At 38.2% G+C, this 24919-nt stretch overlaps 1 protein-coding gene across 1 annotated transcript; it reads left to right on the forward strand.

Annotated features, from left to right (window-relative positions):
- The first annotated feature begins 18302 nt into the window (after positions 1-18302).
- On the forward strand, positions 18303-19283 carry LOC100435061 (olfactory receptor 8A1). Its single transcript, XM_024255801.2, has one exon. The coding sequence runs from the start codon at positions 18303-18305 to the stop codon at positions 19281-19283; it is 981 nt and encodes a 326-aa protein (XP_024111569.2).
- Positions 19284-24919: the final 5636 nt, after the last annotated feature.

A 24919-nucleotide genomic window follows, 5' to 3' on the forward strand; every position in this document is an offset into this window, starting at 1 on the left:
TCACAACTTGGGAGAAAAGAGGTAGAGATGAAAGCTGGAGAATTATAAGAACGAAGAGGATCACAAAAAGCACAGGAATGGTGAATTGCTCCAAACAAGTGTTTAAAGAGAGATAATTGCAATCTAAGGACTGAAACTTTCCTCAAAAACGCCCACAAATGGGAGAAGGAAGTTGACCAACAGAAGTGTTTAAAAGGCATAAGTAGCATCCAAGAACAGGCTTTGGAGTCCAACAGCCCTGGAATTAAATCCCTACTCTATTACTCATTAATTGTGTGAACTTGCAAAAGTTGCTTAACACTGTCTAAACTCGGTGTTCCCATCTGAAAAACAGGAATCACAATCAGAAACTTGAAGGTATTTGTGAGGATATATGTGGCATTAGTCAATATTCGACTTAGAAAATAATTGTGGAATAAATGAGAATTTCATTGATGCCAAAAGAGAAGCATATTTCAAGGGTGAGGAATAGTTATATTCCTGAGCAGTCAAGAGGAAGAACTGAAAATAACTTTGAATTCGATCATTCTCTTGCCCTCGTGTTCACTCATTTTTATGTTAATCTCCATATGTGCTTAGTCTAAAAGAGCCTTCTACTATTAATTGATTATTTCAAGACTATTTTATTCTAGATAAAAATCTTCTTTCAGGAAAAATCGATATTCTATAACTTTTGTGTACACTAACACTCAATATCTGATACAGTGATGAACACATTATAGGTGCTCCTTTAAAATATTATTGAATATAACAGACTTTCATATGAATACACTTCAATAAAAGTCCATATTGCAAACCCGTAAATTCAGGGATGGTCTGTTATTTTCTGAAGTAATACATTAGGAGTTCCTGTAGTCATTTGGTGACCCTCCTTAGCTACCCTGCTCCATGCCAAAAAAAAAAAATAGAGAGAACTCGTTTTAAAAAAATTAATTTGTGGCCTCTAATATGCTAGTATTGGTGTTTTATTGACAATTATGCCAGAAAATGTATGCCTGCTGAGTGAAACTTCCAAAGTCAAGGTATTTGTAGAAGAAACTACACAGAGCCAAGATGGCCGAATAGGAACAGCTCCGGTCTACAGCTCCCAGCGCGAGCGACGCAGAAGACGGGTGATTTCTGCATTTCCATCTGAGGTACCGTGTTAATCTCACTAGGGAGTGCCAGACAGTGGACGCAGGTCAGTGGGTGAGCGCACCGTGCGCCAGCCGAAGCAGGGGCGAGGCATTGCCTCACTCGGGAAGCGCAAGGGGTCAGGGAGTTCCCCTTCCAGGGGTGACAGACGGCACCTGGAAAATCAGGCCACTCCCACCCGAATACTGTGCTTTTCCGACGGGCTTAGGAAACGGTGCCCCAGGAGAGTATAGCCCGCACCTGGCTCAGAGGGTCCTACGCCCACGGAGTCTCGCTGATTGCTAGCACAGCAGTCTGAGATCAAACAGCAAGTCGGCAGCGAGGCTGGGGGAGGGGCGCCCGCCATTGCCCGGGCTCGCTTAGGTAAACAAAGCAGCCTGGAAGCTTGAACTGGGTGGAGCCCACCACAGCTCAAGGAGGCCTGCCTGCCTCTGTAGGCTCCACCTCTGGGGGCAGGACACAGACAAACAAAAAGACAGCAGTAACCTCTGCAGACTTAAATGTCCCTGTCTGACAGCTGTGAGGAGAGCAGTGGTTCTCCCAGCATGCAGCTGGAGATCTGAGAACGGGCTGACTGCCTCCTCAAGTGGGTCCCTGACCCCTGACCCCCGAGCAGCCTAACTGGGAGGCACCCCCCAGCAGGGGCAGACTGACACCTCACACGGCCGGCCAGGTACTCCAACAGACCTGCAGCTGAGGGTTCTGTCTGTTAGAAGGAAAACTAACAGAAAGGACATCCACACCAAAAACCCATCTGTACATCACCATCATCAAAGACCAAAAGTAGATAAAACCACAAAGATGGGGAAAAAACAGAGCAGAAAAACTGGAAACTCTAAAAACCAGAGTACCTCTCCTCCTCCAAAGGAACGCAGTTCCTCACCAGCAACGGAACAAAGCTGGACGGAGAATGACTTTGACGAGCTGAGAGAAGAAGGCTTCAGACGATCAAATTACTCCGAGCTACGGGAGGATATTCAAACCAAAGGCAAAGAAGTTGAAAACTTTGAAAAAAATTTAGAAGAATGTATAACTAGAATAACCAATACAGAGAAGTGCTTAAAGGAGCTGATGGAGCTGAAAACCAAGGCTCGAGAACTACGTGAAGAATGCAGAAGCCTCAGGAGCCGATGCGATCAAATGGAAGAAAGGGTATCAGCCCTGGAAGATGAAATGAATGAAATGAAGCGAGAAGGGAAGTTTAGAGAAAAAAGAATAAAAAGAAACGAGCAAAGCCTCCAAGAAATGTGGGACTATGTGAAAAGACCAAATCTACGTCTGATTGGTGTACCTGAAAGTGACGGGGAGAATGGAAACAAGTTGGAAAACACTCTGCAGGATATTATCCAGGAGAACTTCCCCAATCTAGCAAGGCAGGCCAACATTCAGATTCAGGAAATACAGAGAACGCCACAAAGATACTCCTTGAGAAGAGCAACTCCAAGACACATAATTGTCAGATTCACCAAAGTTGAAATGAAGGAAAAAATGTTAAGGGCAGCCAGAGAGAAAGGTCGGGTTACCATCAAAGGGAAGCCCATCAGACTAACAGCGGATCTCTCGGCAGAAACCCTACAAGCCAGAAGAGAGTGGGGGCCAATATTCAACATTCTTAAAGAAAAGAATTTTCAACCCAGAATTTCATATCCTGCCAAACTAAGCTTCATAAGTGAAGGAGAAATAAAATACTTTACAGACAAGCAAATGCTGAGAGATTTTGTCACCACCAGGCCTGCCCTAAAAGAGCTCCTGAAGGAAGCACTAAACATGGAAAGGCACAACCGGTACCAGCCACTGCAAAATCATACCGAAATGTAAAGAACATCGAGACTAGGAAGAGACTGCATCAACTAACGAGCAAAATATCCAGCTAACATCATAATGACAGGATCAAATTCACACATAACAATATTAACTTTAAATGTAAATGGACTAAATGCTCCAATTAAAAGACACAGACTGGCAAACTGGATAAAGACTCAAGACCCATCAGTGTGCTGTATTCAGGAAACCCATCTCACGTGCAGAGACACACATAGGCTCAAAATAAAAGGATGGAGGAAGATCTACCAAGCAAATGGAAAACAAAAAAAGGCAGGGGTTGCAATCCTAGTCTCTGATAAAACAGACTTTAAACCAACAAAGATCAAAAGAGACAAAGAAGGCCATTACATAATGGTAAAGGGATTAATTCAACAAGAAGAGCTAACTATCCTAAATATATATGCACCCAATACAGGAGCACCCAGATTCATAAAGCAAGTCCTGAGTGACCTACAAAGAGACTTAGACTCCCACACATTAATAATGGGAGACTTTAACACCCCACTATCAACATTAGACAGATCAACGAGACAGAAAGTCAACAAGGATACCCAGGAATTGAACTCAGCTCTGCACCAAGCGGACCTAATAGACATCTACAGAACTCTCCACCCCAAATCAACAGACTATACATTTTTTTCAGCACCACACCACACCTATTCCAAAATTGACCATATACTTGGAAGTAAAGCTCTCCTCAATAAATGTAAAAGAACAGAAATTGTAACAAACTGTCTCTCAGATCACAGTGCAATCAAGCTAGAACTCAGGATTAAGAATCTCACTCAAAACCGCTCAACTACGTGGAAACTGAACAACCTGCTCCTGAATGACTACTGGGTACATAACGAAATGAAGGCAGAAATAAAGATGTTCTTTGAAACCAACGAGAACCAAGACACAACATACCAGAATCTCTGGGATGCATTCAAAGCAGTGTGTAGAGGGAAATTTATAACACTAAATGCCCACAAGAGAAAGCAGGAAAGATCCAAAATTGACACCCTAACATCACAATTAAAAGAACTAGAAAAGCAAGAGCAAACACATTCAAAAGCTAGCAGAAGGCAAGAAATAACTAAAATCAGAGCAGAACTGAAGGAAATAGAGACACAAAAAACCCTTCAAAAAATAAATGAATCCAGGAGCTGGTTTTTTGAAAGGATCAACAAAATTGATAGACCGCTAGCAAGATTAATAAAGAAAAAAAGAGAGAAGAATCAAATAGATGCAATAAAAAATGATAAAGGGGATATCACCACCGATCCCACAGAAATACAAACTACCATCAGAGAATATTACAAACACCTCTATGCAAATAAACTAGAAAATCTAGAAGAAATGGATAAATTCCTCGACACATACACCCTCCCAAGACTAAACCAGGAAGAAGTTGAATCTCTGAATAGACCAATAACAGGAGCTGAAATTGTGGCAATAATCAATAGCTTACCAACCAAAAAAAGTCCAGGTCCAGATGGATTCACAGCCGAATTCTACCAGAGGTACAAGGAGGAGCTGGTACCATTCCTTCTGAAACTATTCCAATCAATAGAAAAAGAGGGAATCCTCCCTAACTCATTTTATGAGGCCAGCATCATCCTGATACCAAAGCCTGGCAGAGACACAACAAAAAAAGAGAATTTTAGACCAATATCCTTGATGAACATTGATGCAAAAATCCTCAATAAAATCCTGGCAAACAGAATCCAGCAGCACATCAAAAAGCTTATCCACCATGATCAAGTGGGCTTCATCCCTGGGATGCAAGGCTGGTTCAATATACGCAAATCAATAAATGTAATCCAGCATATAAACAGAACGAAAGACAAAAACCACATGATTATCTCAATAGATGCAGAAAAGGCCTTTGACAAAATTCAACAACCCTTCATGCTAAAAACTCTCAATAAATTAGGAATTGATGGGACGTATCTCAAAATAATAAGAGCTATTTATGACAAACCCACAGCCAATATCATACTGAATGGGCAAAAACTGGAAGCATTCCCTTTGAAAACTGGCACAAGACAGGGATGCCCTCTCTCACCACTTCTATTCAACATAGTGTTGGAAGTTCTGGCCAGGGCAATTAGGCAGGAGAAGGAAATCAAGGGTATTCAATTAGGAAAAGAGGAAATCAAATTGTCCCTGTTTGCAGATGACATGATAGTATATCTAGAAAACCCCATTGTCTCAGCCCAAAATCTCCTTAAGCTGATAAGCAACTTCAGCAAAGTCTCAGGATACAAAATCAACGTGCAAAAATCACAAGCATTCTTATACATCAATAACAGACAAACAGAGAGCCAAATCATGAGTGAACTCCCATTCACAATTGCTTCAAAGAGAATAAAATACCTAGGAATCCAACTTACAAGGGATGTGAAAGACCTCTTCAAGGAGAACTACAAACCACTGCTCAAGGAAATAAAAGAGGATACAAACAAATGGAAGAACATTCCATGCTCATGGGTAGGAAGAATCAATATCATGAAAATGGCCATCCTTCCCAAGGTAATTTACAGATTCAATGCCATCCCCATCAAGCTACCAATGACTTTCTTCTCAGAATTGGAAAAAACTACTTTAAAGTTCATATGGAACCAAAAAAGAGCCCGCATCGCCAAGTCAATCCTAAGCCAAAAGAACAAAGCTGGAGGCATCACACTACCTGACTTCAAACTATACTACAAGGCTACAGTAACCAAAACAGCATGGTACTGGTACCAAAACAGAGATATAGATCAATGGAACAGAACAGAGCCGTCAGAAATAATGCCACATATCTACAAGTATCTGATCTTTGACAAACCTGACAAAAACAAGCAATGGGGAAAGGATTCCCTATTTAATAAATGGTGCTGGGAAAACTGGCTAGCCATATGTAGAAAGCTGAAACTGGATCCCTTCCTTACACCTTATACAAAAATCAATTCAAGATGGATTAAAGACTTAAATGTTAGACCTAAAACCATAAAAACCCTAGAAGAAAACCTAGGCATTACCATTCAGGACATAGGCATGGGCAAGGACTTCATGTCTAAAACACCAAAAGCAATGGCAACAAAAGCCAAAATTGACAAATGGGATCTAATTAAACTCAAGAGCTTCTGCACAGCAAAAGAAACCACCATCAGAGTGAACAGGCAACCTACAAAATGGGAGAAAATTTTCGCAACCTACTCATCTGACAAAGGGCTAATATCCAGAATCTACAATGAACTCCAACAAATTTACAAGAAAAAAACAAACAACCCCATCAAAAAGTGGGCGAAGGACATGAACAGACACTTCTCAAAAGAAGACATTTATGCAGCCAAAAAACACATGAAAAAATGCTCACCATCACTGGCCATCAGAGAAATGCAAATCAAAACCACAATGAGATACCATCTCACACCAGTTAGAATGGCAATCATTAAAAAGTCAGGAAACAACAGGTGCTGGAGAGGATGTGGAGAAATAGGAACACTTTTACACTGTTGGTGGGACTGTAAACTAGTTCAACCCTTGTGGAAGTCAGTGTGGCGATTCCTCAGGGATCTAGAACTAGAAATTCCATTCGACCCAGCCATCCCATTACTGGGTATATACCCAAAGGACTATAGATCATGCTGCTATAAAGACACATGCACACGTATGTTTATTGCGGCATTATTCACAATAGCAAAGACTTGGAACCAACCCAAATGTCCAACAACGATAGACTGGATTAAGAAAATGTGGCACATATACACCATGGAATACTATGCAGCCATAAAAAGTGATGAGTTCACGTCCTTTGTAGGGACATGGATGAAATTGGAAATCATCATTCTCAGTAAACTATCGCAAGAACAAAAAACCAAACACCGCATATTCTCACTCATAGGTGGGAATTGAACAATGAGAACACATGGACACAGGAAGGGGAACATCACACTCTGGGGACTGTTGTGGGGTGGGTGGAGGGGGGAGGGATAGCATTGGGAGATATACCTAATGCTAGATGACGAGTTGGTGGGTGCAGCGCACCAGCATGGCACATGTATACATATGTAACTTACCTGCACATTGTGCACATGTACCATAAAACCTAAAGTATAATAATAATAATAATAATAATAATAATAAATAAATAAATAAATAAATAAAAATAAATAAATAAAAAATAAAAATTAAAAAAAAAAAAAAAAGAAGAAACTACACAGAAACCTACCACAAAGGCAGTAGAAAGCATTTGATTTACAGAGCTGTCCCAAGTAGGCACCACAAACCTCTTCAAAATAAAATTCTTAAACATCACATTGCCAGGCGCGGGGGCTCACGCCTGTGATCCCAGCACTTTGGGAGGCCAAGGCGGGCAGATCACCTGATGTCAGGAGTTCGAGCCCAACCTGGCCAATATGGTGAAACCCCGTCTCTACTAAAAATATAAAAATTCGCCGGGTGTGATGGCATATGCCTATAATCGCAGCTACTCAGGAAGCTGAGGCAGGAGAATCACTTGAACCCAGGAGATGGAGGCTGCAGTAAACCGAGATTATGTCACTACACTCCAGCCTGGGCAACAGAGTGAGACTGCCTCAAAAAAAAAAAATTACATTTCAGGAACACATGTATTATTTCATAAAGCAAAATCTGCCTGTACAATACTATAAAATCTAAAATTTCCCAAGGGTGAAAAACAAATCAAGATATGTGATGGATTAAAATAAAGAACAGATTAAGCAGGGATGATCTACAAGTGCAAGGTATGTGGTTTAATAGGTAGAAGACGGGAGGTGATTCCAAGTTTAATGGAGACATCTCCACGGACAAGAAAATTAAAAAAAAAAAAATGTCTTAGATAAGCCGAAAACAAAGATTGAAAGGACTTTTCCCGGTTTACAAAGACCTTTACTGAGAAAGAAAGCCACAGATTTTCTTGGTAAGGTGTTCCAGAATTTCACAAAGCCTGCTCTCAGGAACTTTACTTTGATCACTAGCTTAAATCAAGAAGAAATATGTTATTGTGGAAGGAGCGGAGTCTAAAGATTTGGCTCTTATTGCATTGTCTTGAACAAGACATTAAGTTATCTTTGCCTGGCATTTCTCCCTCTGTAGAACAGCAGTAATTAAACCTGACTTATCTATTAACTATGTCATGATGTCATTGAATAAATCAAATAAGATGTCTTTAAACCTGGTGAAAACTTTTCAGTACTGTTTTACTTGATGCTGTTGATAGCTAACTTCTTCGTGAACTATTCATATCCCTTCACTTTCAAGGCCCATGAACTTTCTGATTTTGCTCCAATTTCTGACTACTTCCTTTCACTCTCCTTCTCCTTCAAGTCTTCTTCATCTGCCTATAAGTGCTGATGACCCACAGATCCTCAACCTTCTTCCTCTCATCCTAAATACTTTCTCTGAAAGATCTTATCTACACCCACACCTTGAATGCTTTGGTCTGTTGAAAATAAAATCTATATTTCTAGGCTAGATTTTTTTACCTGAAATAGCAAAAACCTACTAGACATCTCCACCTGAATGTCCCGCAGACACTTAAAACTCAACACATTGAAAGCTTATTTTATTATCTTCCCTGCATTAATCAGTTCTCACCTGCTCTGAAGAAATACCTGAGATGTGGTAATTTATAAAGAAAAGAGGTTTAATTGTCTCACAGTTCTGAATGGCTGGGGAAGCCTCAAGAAACTTACAATCATGGCCGAAGGCACCTCTTCACAGGGCAGAAGGAGCAAGAATGAGTGCCAGCAGGGGAAATGCAACTCACTCACTATCACGAGAACGGAATGGGGGAAAACTGCCCCCATGATTCATTTACCTCCCACCGGGTCCCTCCTACAACATGTGGGGATTATGGGATTACAATTCAAGATGAGATTTGGGAGGGGACACAAAGCCAAACCATATCATTCTTTCTAAAATTTATCTTTTCCCAATGTTACCCTGTGTCAAAATATGGCACCATTTTCCTAGTTTGTCAATCCCCTTCATCAATATTCAAAATATGTTAATTTCATCTGTTTTAAATATTCTTTAAATTTATTTATTCTTTATTCTTAGAATAAATAAATAAGGTTTGCGTGCAATGGTGCAATCATAGTTCACTGCAGCCTCAAATTCTTGGGCTCAAATAAACCATCCACCTCAGCCTCCTGAGTACCTGGGACTACAGACATGTACTACCATACTCAGCTAATTTTTAAAATTATCTGTAGAGATGGAGTCTCACTACATTGTCCAGGCTGGTCTCAAATTCCTGTATTCAAGTGATTCTACTGCCTCAGCCTCTCAAAGCACTGGGGATTACAGGTATCAACCACCTGATTTTATCTTTTTTTGTTTTTTGGTAGAGACAAGGTCTTGCTATATTGCCCAGGCTGGTCTCAAACTCTTGGGCTCAAGCAGTCCTCCTGCCTCAGCCTCCCAAAGTTCTGGGATTACAGGGATAAGCCATCACTCTCGGCCTGATTTTATCTTTTAGTGATACATATTGCTTGCCTAAAAACCAATTTGCTGAAAGATAATTAACCAAAAAGTCAATTTACTGAAAGCCAATTCACTGAACACTCAATTTGTAAAATGACCAGTTTGCTAAATTTAGTTTTACTTTGAAGTTTTTTTGTAATAAGTGTGTGCTTATTTCATAAAACTACAAAACATAAGTAAACATAAAGCAGAAAATTTAAATAACTCGTATTTCCACAATGCATAATCAGCTAACATTTAAGTGTATATTTCTCCATACATTTTATGCATTCATTTAATTCACATAGTATTGTTTTTAAGAAAAGTAGATCATATTGTATATAATATTTTTAAGTTTTTTATTTAAAAAATATTATTAACATTTTCATATAAATAAATATAATTAAACATCATTCTTAATGGGCGTATGGTATTCCTTTGACAGGAGACCCGTAATTAAATCTGTCAATTCCTCTTTGACAATTTCTATGTCCAATTTTTTGCTATGATAAACAATGCTGAGAAGAATGTGCATTTTTTGCAAACATAACATTATTTTCTTAGGATAAACTCCTAAAGTGCAATTGTTGTATCTACAGACTTGCTCTTTATTACATTCTTTTATACATGCTGCTGAACTATACATACATAAGGGTTTGTGTGGGGTTTGTGTAGTGTCCCCTAGTTCCCCCCACTTCCTTTCTGCGTCCTCACTGAAAATCAGAGTGCCCTGACCACTTTGTGACCCAGCCAGCTGCAGATTTTACCCAGCAGGCTCAAACCCAAGCCCTTGAACATTCTCAGGCACTGATAAAGGTTATCTAGGTTGTTGCCCAAAACACTAAAAGAAACTAGCCCCAGCCCTCAGCCAAATTCCTTAAGCCCTGAGAAAGGCTCCATACATTGGCCCCCTCACTGTGGACATACCCATGTAGAACACCCCCTTTCTCTTGCTGTCTCTGGTGAGGGTGGCCATAGCCCTCTGTAAGTTTTTCCTGATAAATGCTGATCACTCTAGCATTTACTATTTCTTTAGAATCTCAAACAGACCCATCTTGGGAAGGTTTGGGGAACATCCTTATGGAAACTCCCCTGCCACTGTTTCGAGGTGACTCCAGCCATGGGTTCGGCTGGAGTAAACAGTTTACCTATACACACCCCATAGGTAATATATAAGAGTACCTTTTTCCCCACACCTTAACTTACAGTGGATATTATCATTCAAAAAACTTCTCAATCCAATTTGATTCTGAAAATGACATATTTTGATCATATTTCTTTGATTACTAGTGGTGCTGAATATTGGACATGTTTTGTTGACCATATCTATTTTTTTCATTTTAAATCTACTTTGTAGATTTAAGTACAGTAAATTATTAAATACCATGCAAAATGCACCTATTGTATGTGAACATGTCCATTATCACACAAAGCTCCCTAATGTACCTCTGCATTCAATCCCTCCACTGTCCCTGAGCCCAGGCAACCACTGACTTGCTATTTATCATTATTGATTTATTTTGCCTGATGTAAAATTTTATACAGATGAAATCCTACAGTATGTACTCCTTTGTGTCTGGCATCTTTTGCCCAGTCTAATCCTTTTGAGATTCATCCATATTGTTGAGTATATCAGTAACACATTCCTTTGTACTGATGAATAGTAATCTGATGCATGATTATTTTCACCAGCTTGTTTATCCATTTACTTGTTGATAGTTAAACTGTTTCTGGTTCAGGCTTTTGTGAATAAAGCATATATAAGCATTTGTGTACAAAACTTTTTGTAAGTGTGTATTTTCATTTCTCTTGGATAAATACCTAATGTTAGAATTGTTGGGTCATAGACAAGTTTAATTTTATAAATACTGCCAAGCCATTTGTTTCTGTCTGTTTTTTGTTGCTGTAACAGAATACCTGAAGCTGGGTAATTTATAAAGAAAGAGGTTTATTTGGCTTATGTTTCCAGAGTCTGAAAGTCCAAGAGCATGGTGCTGGTTTCTGCTTGATTTCTGGTGAGGGCTCATTCTTGTGAGCAAGAACTCACTACCCTAAGAACAGCACCAAGCTGCCCATAAAGGTGAGCCCTCATGACCCAAATACTTCCCAGTAAGCCCCACCTCTTAAGAGTTTCACTTCTCTGCATTGCTGCACTAGCAATTAAGCTTCCATCATGAGTTTTGTCCAGGACACTCAAATCATAGCACCACTTTACAGAGAAGTTATTCAATTGTACATTCCCAACAGCAATGTAGGAAAGGTCCAGTTGCTCTACATCCTCAACAAGACTTGATATTGTCAGATTTTTAAATTTTTAACATTTCTAGTGGGTATATAGTGTTATGCCAGTGTATTTTTAATTTGCATTTACCTGATGTTTAATGATATTGAGCATCTTTTCATGTATTTCTTGACCATTTGCATATCTTCTTTTATGGAGTAACTATCTGAATTTTGGAGTCAATTTTAATTGGGTTGTTTGTCTTTAGATGATTTGTAAGAGACTTGTTTTATCTCCTAAAACAAGTCTTTTGATATATGCATTGAATATTTTTTCCCAGTCTGTGTCTCACTTTTTCATTTCCTTAATGGTGTATGATCTGAAGAGGTGCAGAAGTTTGGATACCATGAACTCTCAGAACAAACCAACCAAAACTCCCTACAAGAATAAACTGGAAGGAATAAAACCCAAACTAAGCAGAATGGAAACAGTAGAGACAAAAGAAAGAAACAATCCAGATAAAAGCAGAAAAGGGGCAGAACCAAGAGATCTCAGGTGGTAAGGCATCATATTTTCAACACTTCACAGAAAAAACAAAGAAGAGGTTCCACATGTGTGAAATTAGGAAAAAACTAATTTGATATTAAAATGAATAGAAAAGAATCAAGGTAAATCCCATATAAAGTTATTATTATAAGAAAAAAGAATGATTTTCTACAGAAAATATAGAGCAAGCTACAAAGACATGCCGATAAATAATAAAACTCAGAATTAGTAAAAAATTATAACTTAAGCAATAAGACTCAGGAAATTGTTAGAAATAAAAACCAGTTTCAGAAATTGAGACTGAACTAGGAGTAACCAAAATAAAATAAACACAACAGATAGTGCCTTAAGAGAAATCAAAGGTGAAAACAAGGGAGAAAAAATGAAATTATTTGGGGGAAAATAACAAATGTAGACACTAGGTAAAGATCTAGCTGGCAACTGGCATAGAGTAGGAGCCTCAACAGAGAAATCTAAACCAGTAGAACAAGTAATAAAACTATAATTCAAGAAACTTTCTGGCATTAAAAAAATAGATTTAAAGTAACATGTTAAAAGAAACATCACACCTAAGAAAATTGTCTCAGAATGAACATTAAAATATATCCTAGTAAGATTATTGGACTTCAAAAAAAAAGACGTTTTGATAACTAAGTAGTCCTACATTTCCTAGTTCTGTTTGAAAAGACCTAAAAGCAATGGCTAAGCCAAGAGCAATGAGCCTCTCTAGCACCTAATTTGTGTTCTTGAAATATCATTTCCCTGCTAAAAGAAATCAAATTTCTTGGAGAAATGGTTGATTCTAGGTCTGAGGAATTAAATGTATGAAATGTGCCGAGACCAGCTCGGTCCGGGAGACCCTAACCCAGCAGCGCTACAGGAATTAAAGACATGCACAAAGAAATATAGAGGTGTGAAGTGGGAAATCAGGGATCTCAGAGCCTTCAGAGCTGAGAGCCCCAAACAGAGATTTACCTACATATTTATTAACAGCAAACCAGTCATTAGCATTGTTTCTATAGATATTAAATTAATTAAGAAGTACCTCTTAAGGGAAACGAAGGGATGGGCCGAATTAATTGCAGCAGGAACACATCCTTAAGACACAGATCGCTCAGACTTTTGTTTGTGGCTTAAGAATGCCTTTAAGTGGTTTTCCACCCTAGGCGGGCCAGGTGTTCCTTGCCCTCATTCCCGTAAACCCACAACCTTCCAGCTTGGGCGTTATGGCCATTATGGACATATTACATTGCTGCAGAGATTTTATTCATGGCCAGTTTTGGGGCCAGTTTATGGCCAGACTTTGGGGGACTTGCTCCCAACAGAAATGAGTTCATAACATCTTGTCATATCAGATAGCAAGGAAGGCATAATACTAGAAACCACTAACACCGTGTCAAAGACACCAGAGACAAACTGAAGAGAATTCTACAGACCAAAGATAGAAAAATGTGATCAACAAAAATAACTGCAATAAGTTACCTTTGTTATCCGTTACACTTATTTTACACATAAAATGTGTTTACAGTGGTGAGTTTATAATAAAGAAAAATAACTGGTCACCTTTGGAGTATAACAGGATATCAAGTTATTGTTTTGAAACTTAGAAAATGCAGGTGATGTGTTTTTACATTATCTGTGGTATCAGATACACAAGACTATGTGTTTGATAAAATTTCATGGAACTAAATACATGCACAGATGAGTGTAAGTAAAACTGGAGAAGTCTGAATAAGATCCATGAATTGTATCAATGTCAGTAATCCTGGGTATGATATTGTACAATCATTTTGCAAGATGTTACCACTGAAGGGAAATGGCATAAAGTAGACAGCAAGGAATCTTTCTTCATTATTTCTTACAATAACATGTGAAACTACAATTATCTCAAAATAAAAAGTTTAATTTAAAAATCTTCATTGCAATATATTCATGGATAACAAAATACTGAATGTGTTCTTGAACAGGAAATTTCCTTATGAACACACTTCTCTTATGAATGAGCCTATATGAATGAAGAGTTCTTTTAGTCCACCTTCTTCACACGCTCCTCAACCTCCTGACATTATGCTGTCAGTTTACTTGGTGCAGCAGCAGGGTGCCAAATTCAGCATTCCCTTATAAATGTAAGGAACGTAACATTACTTTACTAAAAGTATACAGCTTGTTTTTTAAAGAATTGAATTTGTTTTTAAAACACATTATAATAAACATTTTAAAGCTAGTCAATTGTGCATAATCATGAATAAGTAACAACCATAGTGGTAGTAACTGATGATGGTGTTGATGGCAATGAGTGAGGTGGTTGTGGTGATAATGGACATAATGATCATAATCATGACGATTGTGACAATAGTGATGGGATTGTTGATGGTAAAATATTCCAAAACTGGCATTAGACTGTAAGTTTCCCTAGCTGCAAGATCACTCTACCAATAACAGGAAAATTAACACACCTGGGAGACAAAGCATGCTTCTTCTCAGAGCCTGTGTAAAGCAAGGCTCTAATTGCTCCATTAGTGAGGACCCCAGCCTCTCAAGTGATTATAGCCCAGGAAATATTGTGCCTATATATTTGTAAACACAATCCCAAGCCCCCAGTCTTAGTGATCCATTTTTTAATGACTTTGAGTAAATGTAGGACTCAATATAAATCAGTATGGTTCCTGCATTTTCTGATTGTTGAAACCAAGGCAGCCCTTAAAGTTTCCAGCAGACTGTGCTTTATTTTTCCTCATCACAGGTATTTAATTACAAACTTAAAGCAATTGCCTGAGAAAAATATTTCTTCCATGAACTCTTGTTTGTGATGCAGACTATTTACAACCGTATATTTACTTTCACCTCTATGTGCTTTTTTTATCTGTGTGCTGTGTTCTCATTGGCAGTTATCCTAAGGCTCTGATGGCTTAGTGAAACTAAAGGTAATAATTGTAGTAACTAATATAAAATATATCGTTTGGCCAGGCATGGTGGCTCACACCTGTAGTCTCAGAGCTTTAGAGGACCAAGAGAGGAGAATTGCTTGAGGCCAGGAGTTGGAGACCAGCATGGGCAACACAGAGAGAGCCCATCTATACCCAAAATTTTAAAAAGTAGCCCAGCATGGTAGCATACACCTGTAGTCCCAGCTACTCATGAGGCTGAGGTGAGATGCTTGCTTGAGCTCGGGAGTTCAAGGTTACAGTGAGCCATGATCGCACCACTGCATTCAAACCTGAGCAACAGAATGAGACTCTGTCTTTAAAAAAGAGGAAAAACAGGAAAGTAAAAGAAATATGTGGTTTATATTTGCCTCTTTCGTGTTATTGAAAGACTATGAGAGTGAAACATTAAATCAGTGCTGTCCAGCATTCTCCTACACAATGGTGTTCCCACCTGCCGTGCACTCAGTGAACGGTGTTCATTCCACACTGCTTTGTAAAGCACATGATTTACAGTTACAGTTATTCAAGTTGGGTGTTTCCTTTCATTTTAAGAGGCAAAGATTGGGTAAAAAAGGATATGTAAAGCTTTTTAAATCTACTGTTGTTATTTAGAAAAAAATTCTTCTTTGTGATAAATGAAAATAATACATTTCTATTTCCATTGTAATAAATGGGAATAACTCCTTATGCACAATGCTTGGGACTAGAAGTGTCTTGAATTTCGAATTTTTTCTAGTTTTAGAATGTTTGTATATACATAATGAGATATCTTGAGGATGAGATCCAAGTCTAAACATGAAATTTATGTATGCTTCATATACATCTTATACACATAGGCTGAAGGTAATTTTATACCATATTTTTAATAATTTTGTGCATGAAACAGTTTTGACTGTATTTTCACTGAGACTAGTCACATGAGAGGAGGTGTGGAATTTTCCAGTTGTGGTTCATGTTGGCGCTCAACAAGTTTCAGATTTTGGACTTTGAATTTTCAGATTGGGAACGCTTAACTCGAATTTTAAAAATCTTAGCTACCTCTCATACTAGTTATTGTAAAGTTAAATGCCTCATTACCAATAATTTGATATAAAAGCTTACAATGCAATTCAGATTTTGTCTTCACACCACATCCTAATGATTTTAAAGACTCTTACATCTAAGAAAAAAAGAATACAGTTAGTGCCAGTTATAGGAATCAAATGAGACAATACATTTGTGAATGCTATGTTTAAAAAGCAGATTACAAATGTTTTTGTAAAAATATATATATATTTATATACATGTAAATACATATATGCATAGGAAAAGTCTAGAAGGATATTCACTACCACCATTTGGTTCCAAGTGGTGGAAAATGGTTGTTTTAAATTTTTGCTTATTTGCATTTCTAATTCACTGCAATGCCTATATATTGCCTTTATAATTTTTTTAAATGCATCCAAAATTAGCAATAGATCTTTCCTCTATCTTCAAAAATTATATAAATTAATGTTATTAAATAATAATAAAGTGCTACACAAAGATAAGCTAAAACAAAACAATTTAGTTTAGTGGAGACAAAACACACTGGTGGTCAGAAGTCCTGGGTTTTAGGCCCAGTTTTGCCTCTTACTAGCTTGGTTACCTTGGGTGACTTATTTAACTTTTAGAGCTTCAATTTCCTAGACAATGAAACAAAATACAGCATTTTTCCTATGCTATGCATATACTAAGATATCAAGCATAAACCTGTTTTAATCATACATTGCTAAGAGCTATGAGTGTGCAGATTTACAAGGCTACACATGTGAGGCAAAAGGGGAAACTCATGATCGGGACAGAGCCGAGGCAAGTTTGAGTTCCAAGTCACCAGTAATTAGTAAACCTTGGGCAAATCACTTAGTGTCTGGCACCTCAGTTTTCTCAATACAAAAATGAAAATAAAAATCCTTCCCTAAACACATTTCTCCCCATTTCCCAAAACTTCAGAAGTTAATGAGATTGACCTTTGAAAGAAATGTGTAAGCTGTAAAGTATTATGCAAAAGTTAGTAATTACATAAGGAAGCAATTAAAATAGGGGGAATTTAAGTTTTATAGCTTAAGAAATACATCCCACAGATGAGACTGTCTATACATATTGTATCCAGCAATGATTATTCATGCTTCCTGGAGATATGCCTGTAATTTGAATACTTTGTCATCAGGGATGTAATAGGACAATGGTTTGATATTATGATCTGAAAATAATAATAATAATAATTAGCTATTTAGCACTTACTATGGAACATTCAATGGGCCAGTGCTCATGGTGCACCACAGATCAATTAAGTCAGAACATCTACGGGTAGAACCCAGGTATCAATCCTTTGTAAATGCCCCATGTGATTATAATGTATAGCCAATGCTGAGAACCACTGCCTTAGGACCTCAGGTCAAGTAAGAAATTAAGAACAAATTCCAGACTATTAATGACAATTCACATTTTTTATAGGCACTGAGTATTTGAAAAAAGATTTCTAAATATGCATTATCCTGTGTTATTTTTACAACCACCTTTGGAATCAATATTAATTTCTTCATCTTTCAGACATAGAAATTGATGTGTCAGCCAATGGCACAGCTTGTAACTACCCTATCACCCTGACACTGCATAAATTTCAGGTAGGTATTTACATGTTCACATTCAGTGAATATTTAGGAATTATATACATGACAAAGGAAGTTTATTTCTAAAGCAAAATCCATCTCCAACTACAAAATATGAAACACACTACTTATCTACAGTGTAGAGATTCTCCAACTTCACTACACAACACCATCACCGGAAAGATTGTTAATACATAGATTGCTGGGCCCCATATCCAGAGTTTCTGATTAATCAGGTATGAGCTGAGGCCTGAGAATGTGCATCTCTAAAAAACTCCAGGTAATGTCAGTGCTGCTGGTCCGGGGACTACCCTTTGAGAAACACTGCCCCAGGATACTTTAGAAAAGTGTGCATGATAAAAGATCCAGATCTTGGCCTGCTTTCCTCCCATCTTCATGATCCCTGAAACACTCAGGCTGGTCTTCCTGCCAAGAAGACCAGCAAATAGCAGGACAAGGGGAGGAGGGCAGGGAGGATGCATCAGCACAGAGCCCAGGATGTTTCACTAGCACCAAAGCCTCAAGACTAGCTTCCCCAAACCTTCCAAGACTAGCATTTTAATGGGGTTCTTGTCTCCCATGCATCCCTGCAGGCCTCCCACCCAGAGGAGAATGGCTGCAGGAAATTACTCTACAGTGACAGAGTTCATTCTCAAGGGATTAACAAAGAGAGCAGACCTCCAGCTCCCCCTCTTTCTCCTCTTCCTCGGGATCTACTTGGTCACCATGGTGGGGAACCTGGGCGTGATCACTCTGATTTGTCTGAACTCTCAGCTTCACACCCCCATGTACTACTTCCTCAGCAATCTGTCACTCGTGGATCTCTGCTACTCCTCCGTCATTACCCCTAAGATGCTGGTGAACTTTGTGTCAGAGAAAAACATCATCTCCTACGCAGGGTGCATGTCACAGCTCTACTTCTTCCTTGTTTTTGTCATTGCTGAGTGTTACATGCTGACAGTGATAGCCTACGACCGCTATGTTGCCATCTGCCACCCTTTGCTTTACAACATCATTATGTCTCATCACACCTGCCTGCTGCTGGTGGCTGTGGTCTACGCCATCGGACTCATTGGCTCCACAATAGAAACTGGCTTCATGTTAAAACTGCCCTATTGTGAGCACCTCATCAGTCACTACTTCTGTGACATCCTCCCTCTCATGAAGCTGTCCTGCTCTAGCACCTATGATGTTGAGATGACAGTCTTCTTTTTGGCTGGATTCGACATCATAGTTACGAGCTTAATAGTTCTTGTTTCTTACACCTTTATTCTCTCCAGCATCCTCGGCATCAGCACCACAGAGGGTAGATCCAAAGCCTTCAGCACCTGCAGCTCCCACCTTGCAGCTGTGGGAATGTTCTATGGATCAACTGCATTCATGTACTTAAAACCCTCCACAATCAGTTCCTTGACCCAAGAGAATGTGGCCTCTGTGTTCTACACCACGGTAATCCCCATGTTGAATCCCCTAATCTACAGCCTGAGGAACAAGGAAGTAAAGGCTGCTGTGCAGAAAACACTGAGGAGTAAACTGTTTTGATGCAAATGTTATTGTTCCTTTTCAATTTAGTAGTAATTGTTGTAAACTTCAGAGGGACAGCTTCTGAATGCTGGCCAGATGTGGATGGAAAATAATCACTTCTCCACATGGCTGGGTGAATGCCCTTTTTCCTTCTTTCCTCTTCCTTCCCTCCCTCTTTTTTCACTTCTGTTTGAAACCAGCCAACTTCAAGTTCAGGTTTTCTTTCACTTGAGATCCATCCCTCTATCCTGAGCCCTTTAATAAATGTTTCCTACCTTAATTGTATTTTAACTTAAATGCTAAATTTTCAACATTGAGTTTTAGGGTCATTCATGGTCTTATTATCTTCTATATAGAAAATATTACTCAGCCCAATTTTTTTCTTTTTTTTTTTTTTCTTTTTGGTGACAGAGTCTCACTCTGTTGCCCAGGCTGGAGTACAGTGGCATGATCTCGGCTCACTGCAACCTCCGCCTCCCAGGTTCAAGTGATTCTCCTGCTTTAGCCTCCCGAGTAGCTGGGATTATAGGCATCTGCCACCATGCCCAGCTAATTTTTGTATTTTTAGTAGAGACGGGGTTTCACCGTGTTGGCCAGGCTGGTCTTGAACTCCTGACCTCAAGTGATTCACCTGCCTTGGCCTCCCAAACTGCTGGGATTACAGGCTGGGATTACAGGGATTACAGGCACCACGCCCCGCCAATTTTTTTCCTTTTGTACTTGGGAATAAATGAGGCAAAGAGAGGCAAAGTATCTCTACTTACTCCTGCCCAAGAATTTCCTGATCTCTTTATGTAATTTTCTTAGTAACACTAATAATAACGATAACAGCAGCTAACATGTTTTTGGATGCTGACTCTGATCCATGCAACTCTTTTACATGCTTTCTTTTCTATTTCAATTATACTGCATAACAAGTAGGTACCATTCTATCCTCGTTTCACAGATACGGAAACTTGGAGCAGGAGTAACAACACTGGGATTCAAACCTCAGTCCAAGTGACTCCAGAGCCCAGACTCTGGGTACTCACACATTACTTCCTTCACTTTAGTCTAACAGTCCCTTTGAACAGCCTATTAAACCTCCCATAATTATGCTAGTCCAATTTCAAATGCCTTCTGAAAATAATTTCTCAAATCCCTTCCGTTTATCATCTGCCCAAACTTCTTTCTCTTTATGGGCAACAACTATAATAGAATGGGAAAAGATGTCTAACTAGCATATATAATAATAAACCCTAGCAAACCAGCAAGAAAAAGACATCAACATTAGCAAGAAAAAAAATGAGCAAGGTATATAGAACAATTTACAAAAGAGAAAACCTGAAGTACCAGAGAGCATGTGAAGAGATGCTCAAACCGATTACTAAACATAGACGTGTAAATTAAAACAGTGATATATCTTTTTATATTTATAAGATTAGCACAAATTTTAAAAGCTGGATGGTGCTAAGTGTTAGTAAGGAGGTAGGGATTTAGGAACCCCCATATACTACAGCTATTCTGGAAAACAGTAAGACATTACTTAGGAAAATAAGTATAGGTATCCACAGGGCAGAGCAAATCTGGTCCAGGGTATATATAGTCCCAAATCATTCTCTTTCAGGCCTACAAGATGGCATGTACAAAGGCATTCATTATACCATTATTTTTGGCGATGGGAACTTAGAGATAAAATAAGTGTCCACCATTGGGAAAGTAAGTAGATAAATTGTATCTACTTACAATTTATAGACTCTTCAACAGTTAGAAGCAAAGGATTAGCTATACACAATATAGTTTAGAGGTATAGTGCTGTGTGAGAAAAATAAGAAAGATAATGAGATATAAAACATATTATTTATGTATATTAAAATTGCATGTGCACACACCCCAAAAAAAGCATACTTAGAAAGAAAAAAGACCATAATGTAAAATACACATTAGGTAGGTTAGAATGGCTGCTGAGAGAGATAAGATGCACAAAAGTAGGGAGTAGAAAAAAGATGAAACAGAAAACCAAGAAAGACTACATTCTGGACCATAAAACACACCTTAACTGATTTAAAGAAATAGAAATCATACAATGTCTGCTGTCTGCTCTCAGACCACAATGAAATTAAACTAGAAATCAATAACAGAAAGATAACTGAAAAATCATTAAATATATTAAATATTTTGAAATTAAACAACACATTTCTAAATAACACATGAGTCAAAGAAGAAAATCTCAAGAGAAATTTTAAAATATTTTGAATGAAATGAAAATGAAAATGCAACTAATCAAAACTTGTGGGATGCAGCAAAAGCAGAGGTTAGAGGGAAGTTTACAGCGTTGAATGCCTTCGCAAAGAAAACCATCTAAAATCAAACACCTAGACTTCTAACTTAAGAAACTAGGTTGAAGAATGGCAAATTAAATCCAAAGTAAGCAGAAGAAAAGAAAAAAATTAGAGAAAAATCAATAATATTTAAAACAGAAAATCAACAGAGGAAAATCAATGAAACCAAAAGCTGATTCTTTGAAAAGATCAATAAAATTGATAAGCCTGTAGCCAGGCTAACTGGTAAAAAAAAAAGAGAGGACACAAATTACTAGTGTCAGAAGTGAAAGAAGGACATCAGTATAGATCCTATGAATATTAAAAAAAAAGAAGAATTACTATGAACAACTCTATGCCTACAGACTTAATAACCTAGATGAAATGGACCAACTCCTTGAAAGATACAATCTGTCAAAACTCACACAAGAAGAAATAGACAAACTGAATAGGCCTATAGCTATCAAAGAAGCTGACTCAACAATTAATAGGCTTTCAAAACAGAAAACACCAGGTTCAAATGGGTTCACTGGTGAATTCTACCAAACGTTTTAAAGAAAGATATTATACCAATTCTCTACAATCTCTTCCAGAAGACTGAAGCAAAGGGAATACTTCCTAACTCATTCTTTGAGGCCAGCATCACCCTAATATGAAAATCAGACAAAAATAGTATAAGAAAAGGAAGCTACAGACCAGTATCTATCATGAACAGAGACAATAAACTCCTCAACAAAACATTAGCAAATTGAATGCAACAATGTATTCAACAACTATACACCATAAAGTGTAATTTATCCCAAGTATGTGAGGCTGGTTCAACATTTGAAAATCAATTAAGGTAATCCAAATCCACATCAACAGGCTAAAGAAGAAAAATCACATGTTGATATCAATAGATATAGAAAAAAATTTTGACAAAATTCATCACTCATTTATAATTTTTTAAAATTCTCAGTAAACTAGGAATACAGGGGAACTTCCTCAACTTGATAAAGAATTTTTTTAAACCTACAGCTAACATCATACTTAATAATGAGAAAGTTGAAGCTTTCCTACTAAGTTCAGGAGCAAAGCAAGAGTGTCCCCTCTCACTGCTGTTTTCCAACATTGTACTGGAAGTCCTACCTAATGCAATAAGACAAGAAAAGGAAATAAAATATACACCGACTGGGAGAGAAGAAATAAAACTGTCTTTGTTCATAGATGACATGATTGTCCATTTAGAAAACTAAAAATAATTGACAAAAAAAAAAGAAAAACCTCGTGGAACTAATAAGCATTTACAGCAAGGTTGTAGCATACAAGATTAACATACAAAAGTCAATTGCTTTCTTATATGCCTGCAAACAACAATGGAATTTGAAATTTAAAACACAATGCCATTTATGTTAGAACTCTAAAAAATGAAATACCTAAGTGTGAATTTAACAAAATATGTGCATGATCTAAACAAGGAAAACTACAAAACTCAGATGAAAGAAAGCAAATCCTAAATAAATGGAGAGATAGTCCACATTCATGGGAAGGAAGGCTCCATAATTCATAATTGCCAACACTTGGAAGCAACCAAGATGTCCTTCAGTAGATGAACAATAAATAAACTATGATATCTTCAGACAGTGAAATATTATTCAGTGCTAAAAAGAAATGAGCTCTCAAGCCATGAAAAGACATGCAGAAATCTAAATGCATATTACTAACTGAAAGACGTCAATCTGAAATGGCTATATACTGTATGATTCTAAGAATCTAACATTCTGGAAAGGGCAAAACTATGGAAACAGTAAAAAGATCAGTGGTTGCCAAGGATTAGAGTAGGAGGGACTGATGAATGAGTGGAGCACAGAGGATTTTTAGGGCAGTGAAAATACTCTGTATTGACTGGTATAATGTATATATACCAGTATGTATAATGACATGGTGTATACATGTCATTATACATTGGTCTAAACCCAAAGAAGGTACAATATCAAGAGTAAACATTAATTTAAACTTTGGCCTTTGGGTGATAATAATGTGTCGATGTAGGCTCATCAATTGTAGCAAATGTGCCACTCTGGTAAGGGGTGTTGATACTGGGGAAGGTTATCTATGTGTGGAAGTAATGGAAATATAGAAAGTCTTTATACCTTCTGCTCAATTTTTCTGTAAACCTAAAACTATCTTAAAAAATAAATTCTATTTTTAAAAGAAGAAGAAACAGAAATAAAAATTATTTTTCCTAGACCCACCACCCTCAGGTACATACCAGTGAACACATCCAAGAAGCTCTGGATCAGAGCTAGACACTGAACCATTGAATCGAGAGACAGGCAAGTTCACCCTTAATAATTGTGAGGTCTTGGGAAGGACTAGCTACATGTTTAAAAGTTGTAAATTAAGCTAGCAAAGTCTTAAATATTTTCCTTCCTCCTACCTTGATAGATATACCTTCATAACAAGCTAGATGTCCAGGTTCAAATTTAGAAATCTCAGAATTCTAAGAGTTCCATGCCAGAATGTGGTACTAGGAAAGGGCTCTTCCTGGCACCTGGCATTCTCACCACAGACACAGCTTTCCCCCTCTGCTTCCCACTCCCTATTGTGTCCCATTCCACGAGGGACCTCACATGTACACATGTATGGGCAACCTGGTATTCAAACTCTTGGCCCATACACCTACACAAAGCAACCCCTGACTGTCCCTTTTATCTAAGGTTGAACAGCCAGTAGTGGTCTGCCTTCAGGACATTGTTCTGGGGAAGAGCCTTGTAAGCAGGTGCAGGGTATTTAGGGAGGGAATTCTGGTATCCCCAACACTACTAAGGGATGCATAGTCTGTAACTGGGCACAACCTCTTGGATACATTCACCCCAAAAGGAAGGTACAGCCAGTGGAGGGCTGAAGACAGAGATACCCCTCACAAAATCTAAGAAGAGTATCATTTTTTTTTTTTTTTGAGACAGAGTCTTGCCCTGTCACCCAGAGTAGCTGAGATTACAGGCACCCGCCACTGTGCCCAGCTTATTTTTGTATTTTTAGTAGAGACGGGGTTTCACCATCTTGGCCAGGCTGGTCTCAAACTCCTGACCTCGTGATCCACCCACCTTGCCCTCCCAAAGTCCTGCGATTATAGGCGTGAGCCACCGCGCCCAGCCAGAGAGTATTATTAAAGTGACCTTTGTCCATATGTTTGCCCATAGCTGCTTCTCTTCTCCCTAGACTGGCAAATCCGCAGTTAAAATAAGATATATTTTTTGTTCCTCATATTACAGTTTACAAAGCATCTTAATACTCAGTACTAATCAATGTTCACAATCTGGTGAGATCATCAATCTACTGTTTTACAAATAAGAAAAATGGGGCTAAGTT

The sequence above is a fragment of the Pongo abelii genome, chromosome 9, assembly GCF_028885655.2.
Source record: "Pongo abelii isolate AG06213 chromosome 9, NHGRI_mPonAbe1-v2.0_pri, whole genome shotgun sequence".
NCBI classification, from domain to species: Eukaryota; Metazoa; Chordata; class Mammalia; order Primates; family Hominidae; genus Pongo; species Pongo abelii.

Coding starts and splice junctions, on each gene's coding strand:
- LOC100435061 (XM_024255801.2), top strand. CDS start 18,303: ATGGGGTTCTTGTCTCCCATGCATCCCTGCAGGCCTCCCACCCAGAGG.